Genomic DNA, 12,593 nt, shown 5'->3' on the forward strand with positions numbered 1-12,593 from the left:
ACAAAAGGTATGGCCTTAGTTTCAACTTAATAAAATGCTGGGGCCATATTCATAAAGCATCTTAAGTATAAGTTTTGACTTAAGTTTAAGATTTTACTTAAGTTTGTGGTGATTTCAACTTAAGTCTAAGTAAAAACTTAAGTTTAAGTAAAAACTTAAGTTCTAGTCATAAAACAGCTAAAACTTAAGATACGTAAGAAATGACTTAAGTCAGAAAATAAAATAGCGTGGTGAGTACGATTACAGTGTTGTTTTCAGATAAAAGCACTTTAAACATAATTGTGTATGTTGTATCTGTCTGAAATTAATTAACAAATAATCAAGGCCTTCGAGTTGTTTATCGTCTGATTTACAACGGTTCAGAGTTCAGATGCGTAGGAATTGAACCACGAGGGCGTTAGCCCGAGTGGTTAAATACTGAAGCATCTGAACGATGAACCGTGGTAAATAAGACGATAAATCACAAGAATGCCTTGATTGTTTTCATTCTGACATGCTCATTGATATTTTTTAATAAATATTATACTGGAATTCATTTCCGCGAGGAGTAATGTATCGGACGTCATGCGGCAATTTGACGTCATAATTGACGTCATAATGCTCTCTTACCGGTCCGCGCGTCAACCGTTGTTTATCGCAGAATATACAGAGCTTGATTTTCTTCTTTGTTTAACTGGAAATCAAATCGAGCCATGTTAGAATGTTGTTTTTTTAATGTTTTCGTCCACAATATAAAACAAGAATAACTTATTAAGTTGTTTTATGAATAACAAATATACTTAAGTAAAATAAATTTCTAACCTAAGTAATACTTAATTCTAACATGACTCGGTTTGATTTCCAGTTAAACAAAGAAGGAAATCAAGCTCTGTATATTCAGCGATAAACAACGTTTGACGCGCGGACCGGTAAGAGAGCATTATGACGTCAATTATGACGTCAAATTGCCGCATGACGTCCGATACATTACTCCTCGTGTAAATGAAGTCCAGTACAATATTTATTAAAATATATCAATGAGCATGTCAGAATGAAAACAATTAAGGCCTTCTTGTTATTTATCGTCTAATTTACCACGGTTCATCGTTCAGATGCTTCAGTATTTAACCACTCGGGCTAACGCCCTCGTGATTCAATCCCTACGCATCTGAACTCTGAACCGTGGTAAATTAGACGATAAACAACTCGAAGGCCTTGATTATTTGTTAAGTAAATAATAAATTTCTTATACTTATACTTAAGATGCTTTATGAATACGGCCCCTGATCTCAGTAAATAAGTAAGTAAGTACGTACGTAAGTAGGTAAGTAATTATTTTAGGCTACATATCTACCATGTGGGCCCAGAATCCAAATCAATATCAGGAATAATCTTAGAATCTCAAAAAATATATAATTTGGTTTCAATTCAAGGATATAAAAAAATAAAAAAAAAAAAGCTTGCATCGATGGCAAAATATATTAGTAACTCATCGTTTTTTGACAAGTGACTACATTTATTGACTGTATTAAGTCAACTCGACAACACGAGGACATGACAAATTATTTTTTATTTATCATTACTATTTCTTGTTTCGTAATATATATCTGAATGTTAAACTGGACGGCGAAACAATTTGTAGTGTTGCTGTGGTTTACAAACACTAAATATCAACTGGCGCAAAGAATACGGTAGCCTTGAAATTTCATATTCAGATATGTTCTGTAGAGAATGTTTCCTGAACTTCTTAATAATATCACAAAGCAGATCTAAACTTGACATTATGTAGCAGTTACATCATTAATTGCGTTATAGAATGTGTCATGAAAACGTGGACTATACATTCTAACTCAAGTTTGCCTATCTATATCACAATACCTGCTGAGATCAGATAAAGTTCGCTTTCTATGCAAGTGTAATTATTTCAGATTTGTTTCGATTCAAATGCACTCTTCTTGAAATACTGCAAGATTGTTTTTTTTTTCAAAACAAAGAACAGAATTTGTCTACAGCTAAGTATAATTCTTTCGTGTACTCTTCAGAGTATTTTAATCAAAAAATTGTGAAGTAAGGTGAACGTTGCGTGTTACATTATTTGGCGGCGAATAAAACATGCTAAAAGAAGTATAAGAAATTGTATATAAAATACCAATGTATATGTCATCAGATTAAATATGCTGCAATATTCCTAAATATATGATAGCAATACACATAGTGCATACAACATCATGCAATGTCCGCGAGGTCATACCATTAATTATGTATTGAGTTTGTGAATCATATAACCTACTTATTTCATCAAAAACGTTATAAATTTAGCGCTCTCTTTATGACATTTCTAGAATTATAAAGTACAAGTTTGTAAAATTGCCATATTTAGTAAAAATTATGTATCTTTATATTTACTAAAACAATGAAAAGGTCCTAAAGCTCAATGCTTTAATATAAGTCCTTTTTAAAATCTCATTTTCCTGCTTCTATATTCTTTGAATAACATCATATGTTGTCTTGTCGTCCAGAGAGCTTCGTGCTAAATCTGTATATAGCTCTATAGAGTTATCTTTGTTTCCACTTGAACCACTGTCGTTCCTGCTTGAACCTTCTTCTGCTACATTTATGTATGTCCTGAAATTTAATCTGTTCTGTTTTGGTTTTAATAACACTTATATACACATCAACATACATACCTGATAAAATGGAACGGTCAAAAAGATAAACTTTAGGGCACAATGTTGTAATGGTCAAAAAATTATGAAAAGAGATCTCGAGAGGTTGTGTAGATACTTTTTTTGTCCCACGCATTTCACGGTTGTCTAATCTTCAACTCGTTACACGAGTCAGTTTAAACAGATTATTCCCTGCTGAGATAAGATAATATAAAATAAATAAATAAATAAAATATAAAGGTAATAATAATAAAAACTATTGAATAAATTTAAAGATATACATAGGGTCAATCTTTGGTATCAGTATATCTGGCAATATGCTCAATCCCTGCTTGAGGTAAAAAAATCAAGAACATAACATTTAAGGACGGATTACACCAAACCGGAAGTGACTACTCAGTGTTACATGTGAAGTAGTCCAAAATGTAGTTCCATGCTATGGATGAAATCTGGTATAATGAGTGACATGAGGAGGTGACAGTTAAATTTTTGGCTTATGTTTATTGCTTATAGTATTGAGAATAGATCTAGACCATTTTCATTGTAAATTTCTTGGAATAAGTTTTATTCTTTGCGAAAAATGTCTACCTACGCGTAACTGCTAAACGGCTGTTTTCATGGGGGCATTTTTAGAGGGTGATGTTTCTCAGATCAGATTCTTTTTCTTATATACAACATAACATGTCAATATTTTTCTATTTTTGATAAGAAGACATGTTATACTAAATGACCATATATGGTTTTCATATCGTTGAAATGCTCTAAAGTGCTGAAAATGAGGTCTGAATGTTTTGTTATTAATATGAAATAAATAAGGAATTGAATTGGTAGAATGTAACCTAAAATTTAAAGGAGCAGGACTAGGCAAGTTGCAAGACAAAATATCCACTCCCTCCGTCCATTTCAAAAAAGCATCATGGTGTCTCACACTTGAGTAGTCGCCACACACCAACAAATAAGAAAGCGACTAACTGCAGAGAAGTCTACCACCAAAATTATGATATTTGCATTGAATTCTTCTTTAATATATTTTCTAACAGATGCTACACATATTTGACTAAAATTAATATCATTATATTCGATTTCCGTATTTCATTAATATAGTATATGGGTTGTGCAAGTTTTAGAAGTACTTTAAGATTATTGTTGCATTTCTTTAAAATTTCGGACGATATGTGGTAAATTCAGTCAACTATGATAGCGGTAAACTTTTTGTAACATTTATTTTCATGAAGTCATTCCAATGCTGCTTGGTAGAAACATTATCTAACTGTTGATATTTCTAATGAGAATAGAAGCTTTTTTTCTCATAAACACTGTCTTATTACGCAAACAAAACCGAAAAGAAATCTGGCTGAAAAAGTAAAACCTGTAGGGACACGTGAAACAAGTGTATGATTGCAAACATGATAAGAAGGAGCCCATCATTAAGTGAATATCTCGGCAAAGCAAAATAAAGTATTTATGTGCGAAATATATAATACTTCAATGACAAGTAAATATGCTTACGCTTGTTTAGTCGACTCTTCCTTTGACAGGGTTCCTGAAAGAATACAAGCTACGGTTTAAATACACAGTGCTCGCACATCTTTGCGGTATTTCTTGACATGACCATTAGAGTCAATAAGCCACTCATTTTGAGAATTATAAATTACGATTATAACTGCATCGTTGAAAATAAAAATGCATGCCTGCACATGTACCTGTATTTGATGTCTTCCTTTTCAGTGCAATAGTAATAAATGTTGAATAGACAGTCAATACTGCACTCAGTATGCCAAAACATATTCCGACTATTAGTCCAGTCTTATCCGTTTCTACTGTACATTTAACGGCGGCATTTTCTTTTTTCTGTCCATCTTCTAAATAAACAAAAAAAAAACAAAATCGTACAAAATTACAATTCCGTCAAACACAGTCAATATCAAAATTACAATTTAAAAACACAAGTCGAAAAGTTGACATGGAGAACTTACAGATGTTTTTTTGATATCAATGGCTTCATGCTCGGCAGAAGGGTTCGGTTCCCTCACCACTTCCAGCCCATATTTACCCCGATCTGATAACATTGATAGCAAAAGACAGTAGCCTGTTATTCTCTATTAAGCTCCTCCCATACTGACGGAATATTTTTACGTCAGTTTCCTTCTAGACTGAATTTTATTACAGAGTCAAGTTTTAGTTTTGCATGGCCTTTTTTAAAACATATTATTTAATCTCAACTAGAAATTTAACTATGCCTGTTTCAACTTTCATCACTGCTTAATGAACCCATTGTATGTTTACATCATCAAACATCTATGCCCTCCGTTTCAAGCTCCCTTGGATCGTGGTTCGGATAGGAGCTTTACGCGGTGCTGTAACTGATGCATTAAGCACGTCCTGAAAAATGCTGAAACGTCATATCAAGCGGAATGACTACTAGTAATTAGGGTAATTCTTTACTCTGCTTATGTGTTCCACGAACCATAATTAAAAGCATTCAAATTTACCGACAGAGAGGGTTAAAAGAGCCGTAACGGAGTAAAGGATTACAATCAAATGTATCTTATGATGTGACTAATAAAGTGAGATATGGGACAAAATATAACAAATGTTATCATACTGTTGATTATGTATAAATAATAAAATCCGTAAAATGATCCTTTGGAAACAAAGAATGCAACCAAGAAGAATAATAGCAGACTCGGTTTGTTTGGGTCTGTTCATGAGAGGTAATGAAATGTGCAACACCTCTCACGCCCCGCTAGCACCGGCTTAAGCGGAACTCTATTACACACATGTTGAATGGACCCCATGACATCAAAAGGAAAAGAAAATATAACACCAGTGAACATGTTCAATGACTTAAAGGCACTGGCCAAACTAAAAGAACTATTTTTAGATATCTGGAAAATGATGCTGTATTTCTTAAGAATGCTTTGAAACTTAATTACTGACAGACTGTATGTTATTGAAACCCATGAGTATAAATTATTTTCACTAATTTTTACAAAAAATCGAAAATCGAAAGTCGTTTTTAACGCCTTACTCAAGGTAAATTGCCTCGATTTATGAGGGCGTATTTAGTACTTAATCCTCTATAGTAGTATTGGTAACGACAGCGGTAAACTTCTTTATTGCCGCTGCTGTCCGGGTTTGATTCCCAACAGGACCATCTTTTTATTTTATTTGGCATTTAAAAATATTTTAGAAACAAAAACTCATATTCTAATGTTCACAATATGACCAAACTTCAATTTGAAAGAAAGATCATTTTAGCCAAAATCTGGAGGTCAGTGCATTTAAGTTTGTAAAATAAATCTATTTGGACAATATTGATTTTGAAGTTGTTTTCTTGATTCATCCAATGGTTTGTGAATCTGAAATATTTGGACTATAAGATTTTTTTATTGTTTTAAATAAAAAGAAATAAGATAAGTTAACTTTGAAAAACATATCTATTAGAGCAATATGCTCCATGATTGAAGCCTGGGATTAGGAGTGGTCAATGAAGTTTAATCCGGATAAGTGTGAGGTATTGAGGTATTTACTCGAAAGAAAAAATCTACTATCTATAGTTATACACTCCATAATATAGCACTAAAAACTAAAGAAGCTGCTAAATACCTGGGCATCATACAAAGTAAAGATCTCAGTTGGTCGAAACATATTGATAACATCACATCAAAGCAAACAATACACTCTGATTCATCAAATGAATAATGTCGAAACAAACAACAGAACAGTAAAAGAAAAAGCTATGTCCGCCCATAGCTTGAATATTGCTCTTCTATATGGCACCTTCACATACAAAATTGAACGAGTACAACGATCTGCAGCTCGATACGCATGTATCAACAGTATCCAAACAAGCAGCGTCGCTCAAATGCTTAAAGATCTCAATTGGCAATCCCTTGAACAACGTCGTATCAAAAAGGCCTTTATTATATTTTTCAAATAAAGTACAGTGTTATTGCCGTTGACCATAACCATCTCATACCTACAAAGAACCTGAAATACCTGATCCCACAATCTCTTACGCAATACCATTCCAACTCCTTTTTTCCAAAAATAATTCGTTCCTGGAATGGTCTCCCCCTATACATACAGTACAGCCCCAGCTTGATTCTATTCATTGAGAGGCTGGCAACTTTAAATTTTTAATTTCTAATCTATATCTATGTCTTTAATCTTACTTCGAGCGTTCGACATCTTATCTCGAGCAAGTGAAATCTTACAGCAGGAACAATCGACATTTTCAGCCGAGTGTGCGATATCTTTTTGCCAAAGCACTCGACATTTTATCCCGAGTGCTTGACATGTTATTTTGATCGCACGACATCTTATATCGAGAGCAAGACATCTGATCTCGATTGCACGACATCTTATCTCCACTGCCCGACATCATATCTCGGCCATATGAATGTTACACAACAACTTATTATTTCGATCACATGACATCTCATATTGAACTCACGACATTTTCTTTCAATCGTTCAGCATCTCCTCTCGACCATACGACATCTTATATCTAATGCACGACTTATTATCCCGATCGCACGACATCTTATCTCGAGCTCAAGACATATTATCTTGATCACAGGACATTGTGTTTCGATCGCTCGAGATAATTTTAATACAAAATAAGTCTGTGCCCTTATCATACCATTGTATTTTCATATAGGTTTCGTAGAACTAAAACTAAACACTTGTATAAAGATCAACTTCCCAATGCGATACCAAATATATAATGAACAAGAGTGCCAGAATGTCACAATATACGTCCGTCACAGCAAATTTCTTTACTCTAGCACCTGTATTTGCAGATGTAATTTTAATTTTGTGGTTGTTTAGTAATCATTGTAATTCTTTTGTTTTTCTAAGTCCACAAAAAACTCCTTACCAGGTAGAGATACCTTAAAATACACCTAAAATTAGAAAGTAACAACTATGTTGTACCACAGAAAAGTGGTCTTGGTTTTTCCCTACGGTCAATTATAAAAAAGTTACAATATAAGTTATTTATAGTAACAACTAAGGGAAGTTAATGTTTAAGAAAAAAAAAAAAAAAAAAAAATACAAAAAAAAAAATTGTAAGTCCACACAAAAATCCTAACCAGGTAGAGATTGGTCAAAATACACCTCAAAATTGGATGTAACATGCATGTTGTACTACAGAAAAGTGGTCACGATTTTTCTCTACGTCTAGTAATGAAAAAGTTACAATATAAGCTATTTATAGTAACAACAAAGGGAAGTAATTCTAAAGAAGGGAACTGCGCATGACACTTCGTCTCATGATGGTGTATAATTGTGCCAAGTTACATCAAAATCCCTCTATGCATGAAGAAGAAATGCTTCGGACAGTCATTCTTGTATCTGACCTTTGGCCTCTAAGTGTGACGTTGACCTTAGACCTAGGGACTTGGTTCTTGCGCATGACACTCCGTCTTGTGGTGGTGAACATTTGTGCCAAGTTATATCAAAATCCCTCCATGCATGAAGAAGAAATGCTCCGGACAAAGTTTTCATTCTTGTATCCTTTGACCTCTAAGTGTGACCTTGACCTTAGACCTAGGGACCTGGTTCTTGCGCATGACACTCCGTCTCATGATGATGAACAATTGTGCCAACTTTCATCAAAATCCCTCTATGCATGAAGAAGATATGCTCCGGACAAAGTTTTCATTCTTGTATCCTTTGACCTCTAAGTGTGACCTTGACCTTAGACCTAGGGACCTGGTTCTTGCACATGACACTCCGTCTCATGATGATAAACAATTGTGCCAACTTTCATCAAAATCCCTCTATGCATGAAGAAGATATGCTCCGGACAAAGTCATACTTGAATTTGACCTTTGACCTCTAAGTGTGACCTTGACCTTAGACCTAGGGACCTGGTTCTTGCGCATGACACTCCGTCTCATGATGATGAACAACTGTGCCAAGTTTCATCAAAATCCCTCCATGCATGTAGAAGATATGCTCCGGACAAGGTCTGTGGACGCCGCCCGCCCGCCCGCCCGCCAGGGGCGTTCCCATAATACGTCCCGTTTTTCAAACGGGCGTATAAAAACGACTGATCCTCTATAAAAGTTATAGGCTAAACTAGCCAGGCTCAGTCCAGTCTGAGTGATTAATTTCAGTAAAGGCTGGTTCAAGATATACTTTTTCTAATAAGAAAGTGTATGATATACGCGACCTTATTTGTATGACATTAACATGCCTGCTACTCTCGAAAAAGTATACAAGAATGTAGGAGTGTGACTCCCGTACTATTAAAGATTCAAATGTATTACATAAAATAAATTAGAAAAAATAAGTAATTGTTAACATGATGTGTCAGTTTTAAATAATGTATGCAGTGCGACATTTAGCGTTGGTGTTGCGATATATAACGGTGAACTAATGTTTGTGACATTGGGCGTTAAAGTGCGACATATAGCGGCAATTGATGTTGCGATATTTAGCAGTGGTTGCTATATAAAGCTCGCTTCATCGCTAATTCAAGCTCTTGTACAACTACAAATATTTCAAAACTATTAACATCATGTCTAACTGCTGTGAAAGCCCACGTGGAAAGATACTGCGATAAAGTATACGAAAACTCTGGTAAACACTTATTTTGGTCGATTAAAAATTCTGGCGAAATCCTGGATAAGTTTAAAATTAATAATTACAAGGTATCTACGGTCAGTACATACATTTTTTCTACTTTGTATACCACTTTACCACATAACGTAATAAATGACAAACTAACTGCCCTAATTCAAAAGACAGAATGCTACATTTCTCGCTTGCAATTTTAATAAAGCTTTTTTTTTACTAGCAATATTATTAAACATTATACAATGTGGACCTGTGACGAAGTTTGTAAAGCCCTTTCCTTTTTATTGAACAACATTTACATCAGGTTTTGGAATGCAGTTTTTAGACAAGTTGTTGGTATTCCCATGGGAACAAATAGTGCACCCCTTGTCGCAGATTTGTTTTTATATTGTTATGAAAGAGACTTTATGTTGAGCCTTTCTCCAGATACGCAGGCAGATATTATAACTGCATTTAATAATACATCACGCTATCTGGATGATATTCTTAATATGGATAATCCGTGTTTTGGTCAATTGGTGGGTACTATTTATCCTAGGGAGCTTCAGTTAATTAAAACTAACAATTCGGATACTGATGCTTCATTTTTAGATTTACATCTCTCTATTTATGACAATATTATACATATCAAAATTTATGACAAGAGGGATTATTTTAATTTTAGTATTGTAAATTTTCCCCATTTGGATGGGGATGTACCTCAGGCTACATCTTATGGGGTATATATTTCTCAGTTAATTCGGTTTGCCAGAGCGTGTAGTCATGTCAAGCATTTCAATGAACGTAATCAATATAATACAAGTAAACTTCTTCAGCAATGCTACCGTTATTACAAATTGCGTAAATACTATCGTAATTCTGATTTAGTTTTAAAATTCAATAGTAATTTAAAGACACTTCTGCGAGAAGGTATTTCTAAACCCGTTTTTATGGGGATGTGGTTTACAGACTTCGTAAGATCTTGGGTCATGGTAATTTTCCAAATGTATTTGGTAAAATTATAAAACGTTTTATTAAAAGAGGTTACGACCCAACTGTTTTGAGACATACCGCATGTTTAGTGTTCAACCCGTTTACAGTTGGACACTACGCTTCCCTCTTTGATTGTGTCTGACGGAAGAGGGGGAGGACTCTATGATAAGCAGTTTTTAAATCCTACCAGGACTGAACTGTTTTGATATCTGTCTTCTAGCCTGTTTCGTTGGGCCCTTAAGGGTGTTTCTCTTGTTGCTGTGTCTTCTGAAAAGGCATTGAGTGCATACATTTTTGGTTCTAAAGGTTTGTTTTTTATGTATTTATACACGAGCATTTTTGTGTTTTACATGCCATGCCTTTTTGTTTCCATTACGAGTGTTAGAGATTCACCTGGAGGGGATTACTTTTATTTACATTGTCCCGTGTCTTTGGAACATGGTGGGGGTAAGAGTGAGGTTGGGTGCGCACCATAAACCGGTTTAAGCTCCCCAGTGGTGTTTTTGCCACTGACCGTTCCAAGGCGGTGCCCCACTGTGTTCCTTTGTTTGTTCGTTTTGTCCTAATGTGTTGGTTTTGTGTGTGTGCGCGTGATTGTCTATGTGTGTGTGTGTGTGTTTGTGGTGTGCGCGTCTGCGTGCTGTGGATTTCGTTTTGGGGAGGCTGCGTTTTTGGTACGTGGCATTCCCTGTTTGATATTTGTCTTTGTTTTTTTTTGCGACATATCACGTTGACCTTGCGATATTTAACGGTGGTTGCGACATTTAGTGGTGGTGCGACGTTTAGCGGGGCCACAATGACCAGTGTATTAACAGGTTCTCTATGGACAAGTAGGTTACGTGTTTGATAACTACTGTGTGATCCGCACTTTCCGTAAAAAGGTTTATCCATGATTTTTTTCCTATAATAAAAGATCGCAGTTACTTTAATACCTAATAATTTCAAGGGTGGTGAAAGAATTAACTTATTTTTAAAATGTATCTTGATTAAATTTTTGTTACCTGTTGTATCATCAAGAATGATTTTGGGGATTTATTTTCCATAGTAAATTTCGGCCACTAAAAGCGCCTGAAGTTTAACATTTAGCTTTATCTGCTGATTGGTTATGATTACACTTTTAGAATGCTTACCATTAAAGGAATATTTCTATGCAAAGATTCTGCAATAAAGCTGACTGTGTACAAGATATTTTAATAACTGAGAATAGTCCTATGGCGGTCTCCAGAAGTATCTCGACCAATGAATTGTTTATATCTTGCAAAATAATGCCGTTTATACACAATGTCTTTATCAGTAAATGATACAAAGTTGTTAGTTGGTTAAAATATTCTTTTATTTTGGCATAACGGGCCTTAACAAACACCAGACTGAAATGTTTTACTAGATCAGAATAATGACATATTTCAAAGTATATATATAGATGAACTAGTCAGGTGTAGAAAGTGAGCCAGTATGTCCCCTTCTTTCTCGGAAGTAGAGGCTTGTGATTAAAGCCTAGCACCACTCTACTAAGAAAGAAGGAAGAGACTGGCTCACCTATAACCGTTTGGCACGACTCAGCAAAGATAAGCGGCAGGGATGGATTGTAGATAAGCACGCTGTAACTCGGTAGTGTTGATCTAAACACGGACTAGAAAAAACGAACTGTGTTGCAGACACATGCGTCGGCACAATTTTGAAAGAAAAGCCTATGCTTCAATGGCTGGATCTGATCACGTGATGCATTTATTATAATGAGTGTGGAAAATTTGTGTTTTCGTCACATGATGCATTTCTGAAAACGAGGCTCCGGAACTGAAGGTTAGTGGGTACACTTCGAATTGACCAGTCGCCAAATGACCGATCGCTCCGCACTACAGGTCACGTGGTCACGAAATACAAAACCTTCGACAAACAAACAACAAAATGGCGGACGAGATAACACTAAAGGAATTTCCTGATGATTTTGGAGAGTATTTTCTTCCCTACAAAACGTCACTACGACAGAGAATCCAGGGCAAAAAGTTTGCTAATGAGTCGTACATTAATTTTATAAAACTGTATAGGAGCAGAAACAATGGTATTGATGTTAAAGTCGGCGTATATCACAGCCAGCACAAGAACGATGGTGGCCATCGTGTGAGCATTTCGGTTGGACAGACGCAAATTACAGAGGCATACTACAGTTGCAAAGCAGGATTAGTACTTTTTCGTACTTTCTGCATATGCTTCATATTCTCACATACTTGAAAGATGAAACATTATCGGATGACAACTTGATTAACGGGTGCAAAATTCTCGGGTCGTCAAGGGAAGTTTCTCGAAGGCCGCGACACGTGACTGTTCAAAATATGTGACAAAATGCCACAGGCTGTGAAAATTATGGGCCGTAACACTTGCAGGGCC

The 12,593-nt window shown here is 35.3% G+C and overlaps 1 protein-coding gene across 1 annotated transcript in view; it reads right to left on the reverse strand.

Annotated features, from left to right (window-relative positions):
• Nucleotides 1-1,308: 1,308 nt before the first annotated feature.
• LOC128546258 (multiple epidermal growth factor-like domains protein 10) overlaps nucleotides 1,309-12,593 on the reverse strand; it is a 66,929-nt gene continuing 55,644 nt past the window's right edge. Inside the window, exons 5-7 of the mRNA XM_053516554.1 lie at nucleotides 4,349-4,507; nucleotides 4,155-4,188; nucleotides 1,309-2,604 (exon numbers count right to left, since the gene is read on the reverse strand). Of these exons, the coding sequence (XP_053372529.1) occupies nucleotides 2,457-2,604; nucleotides 4,155-4,188; nucleotides 4,349-4,507 (341 nt within the window). The 3' untranslated portion in view covers nucleotides 1,309-2,456. The remainder of the gene's footprint in view (nucleotides 2,605-4,154; nucleotides 4,189-4,348; nucleotides 4,508-12,593) is intronic.

The sequence above is a fragment of the Mercenaria mercenaria genome, chromosome 10 (assembly GCF_021730395.1).
Source record: "Mercenaria mercenaria strain notata chromosome 10, MADL_Memer_1, whole genome shotgun sequence".
Classification (NCBI taxonomy): Eukaryota; Metazoa; Mollusca; class Bivalvia; order Venerida; family Veneridae; genus Mercenaria; species Mercenaria mercenaria.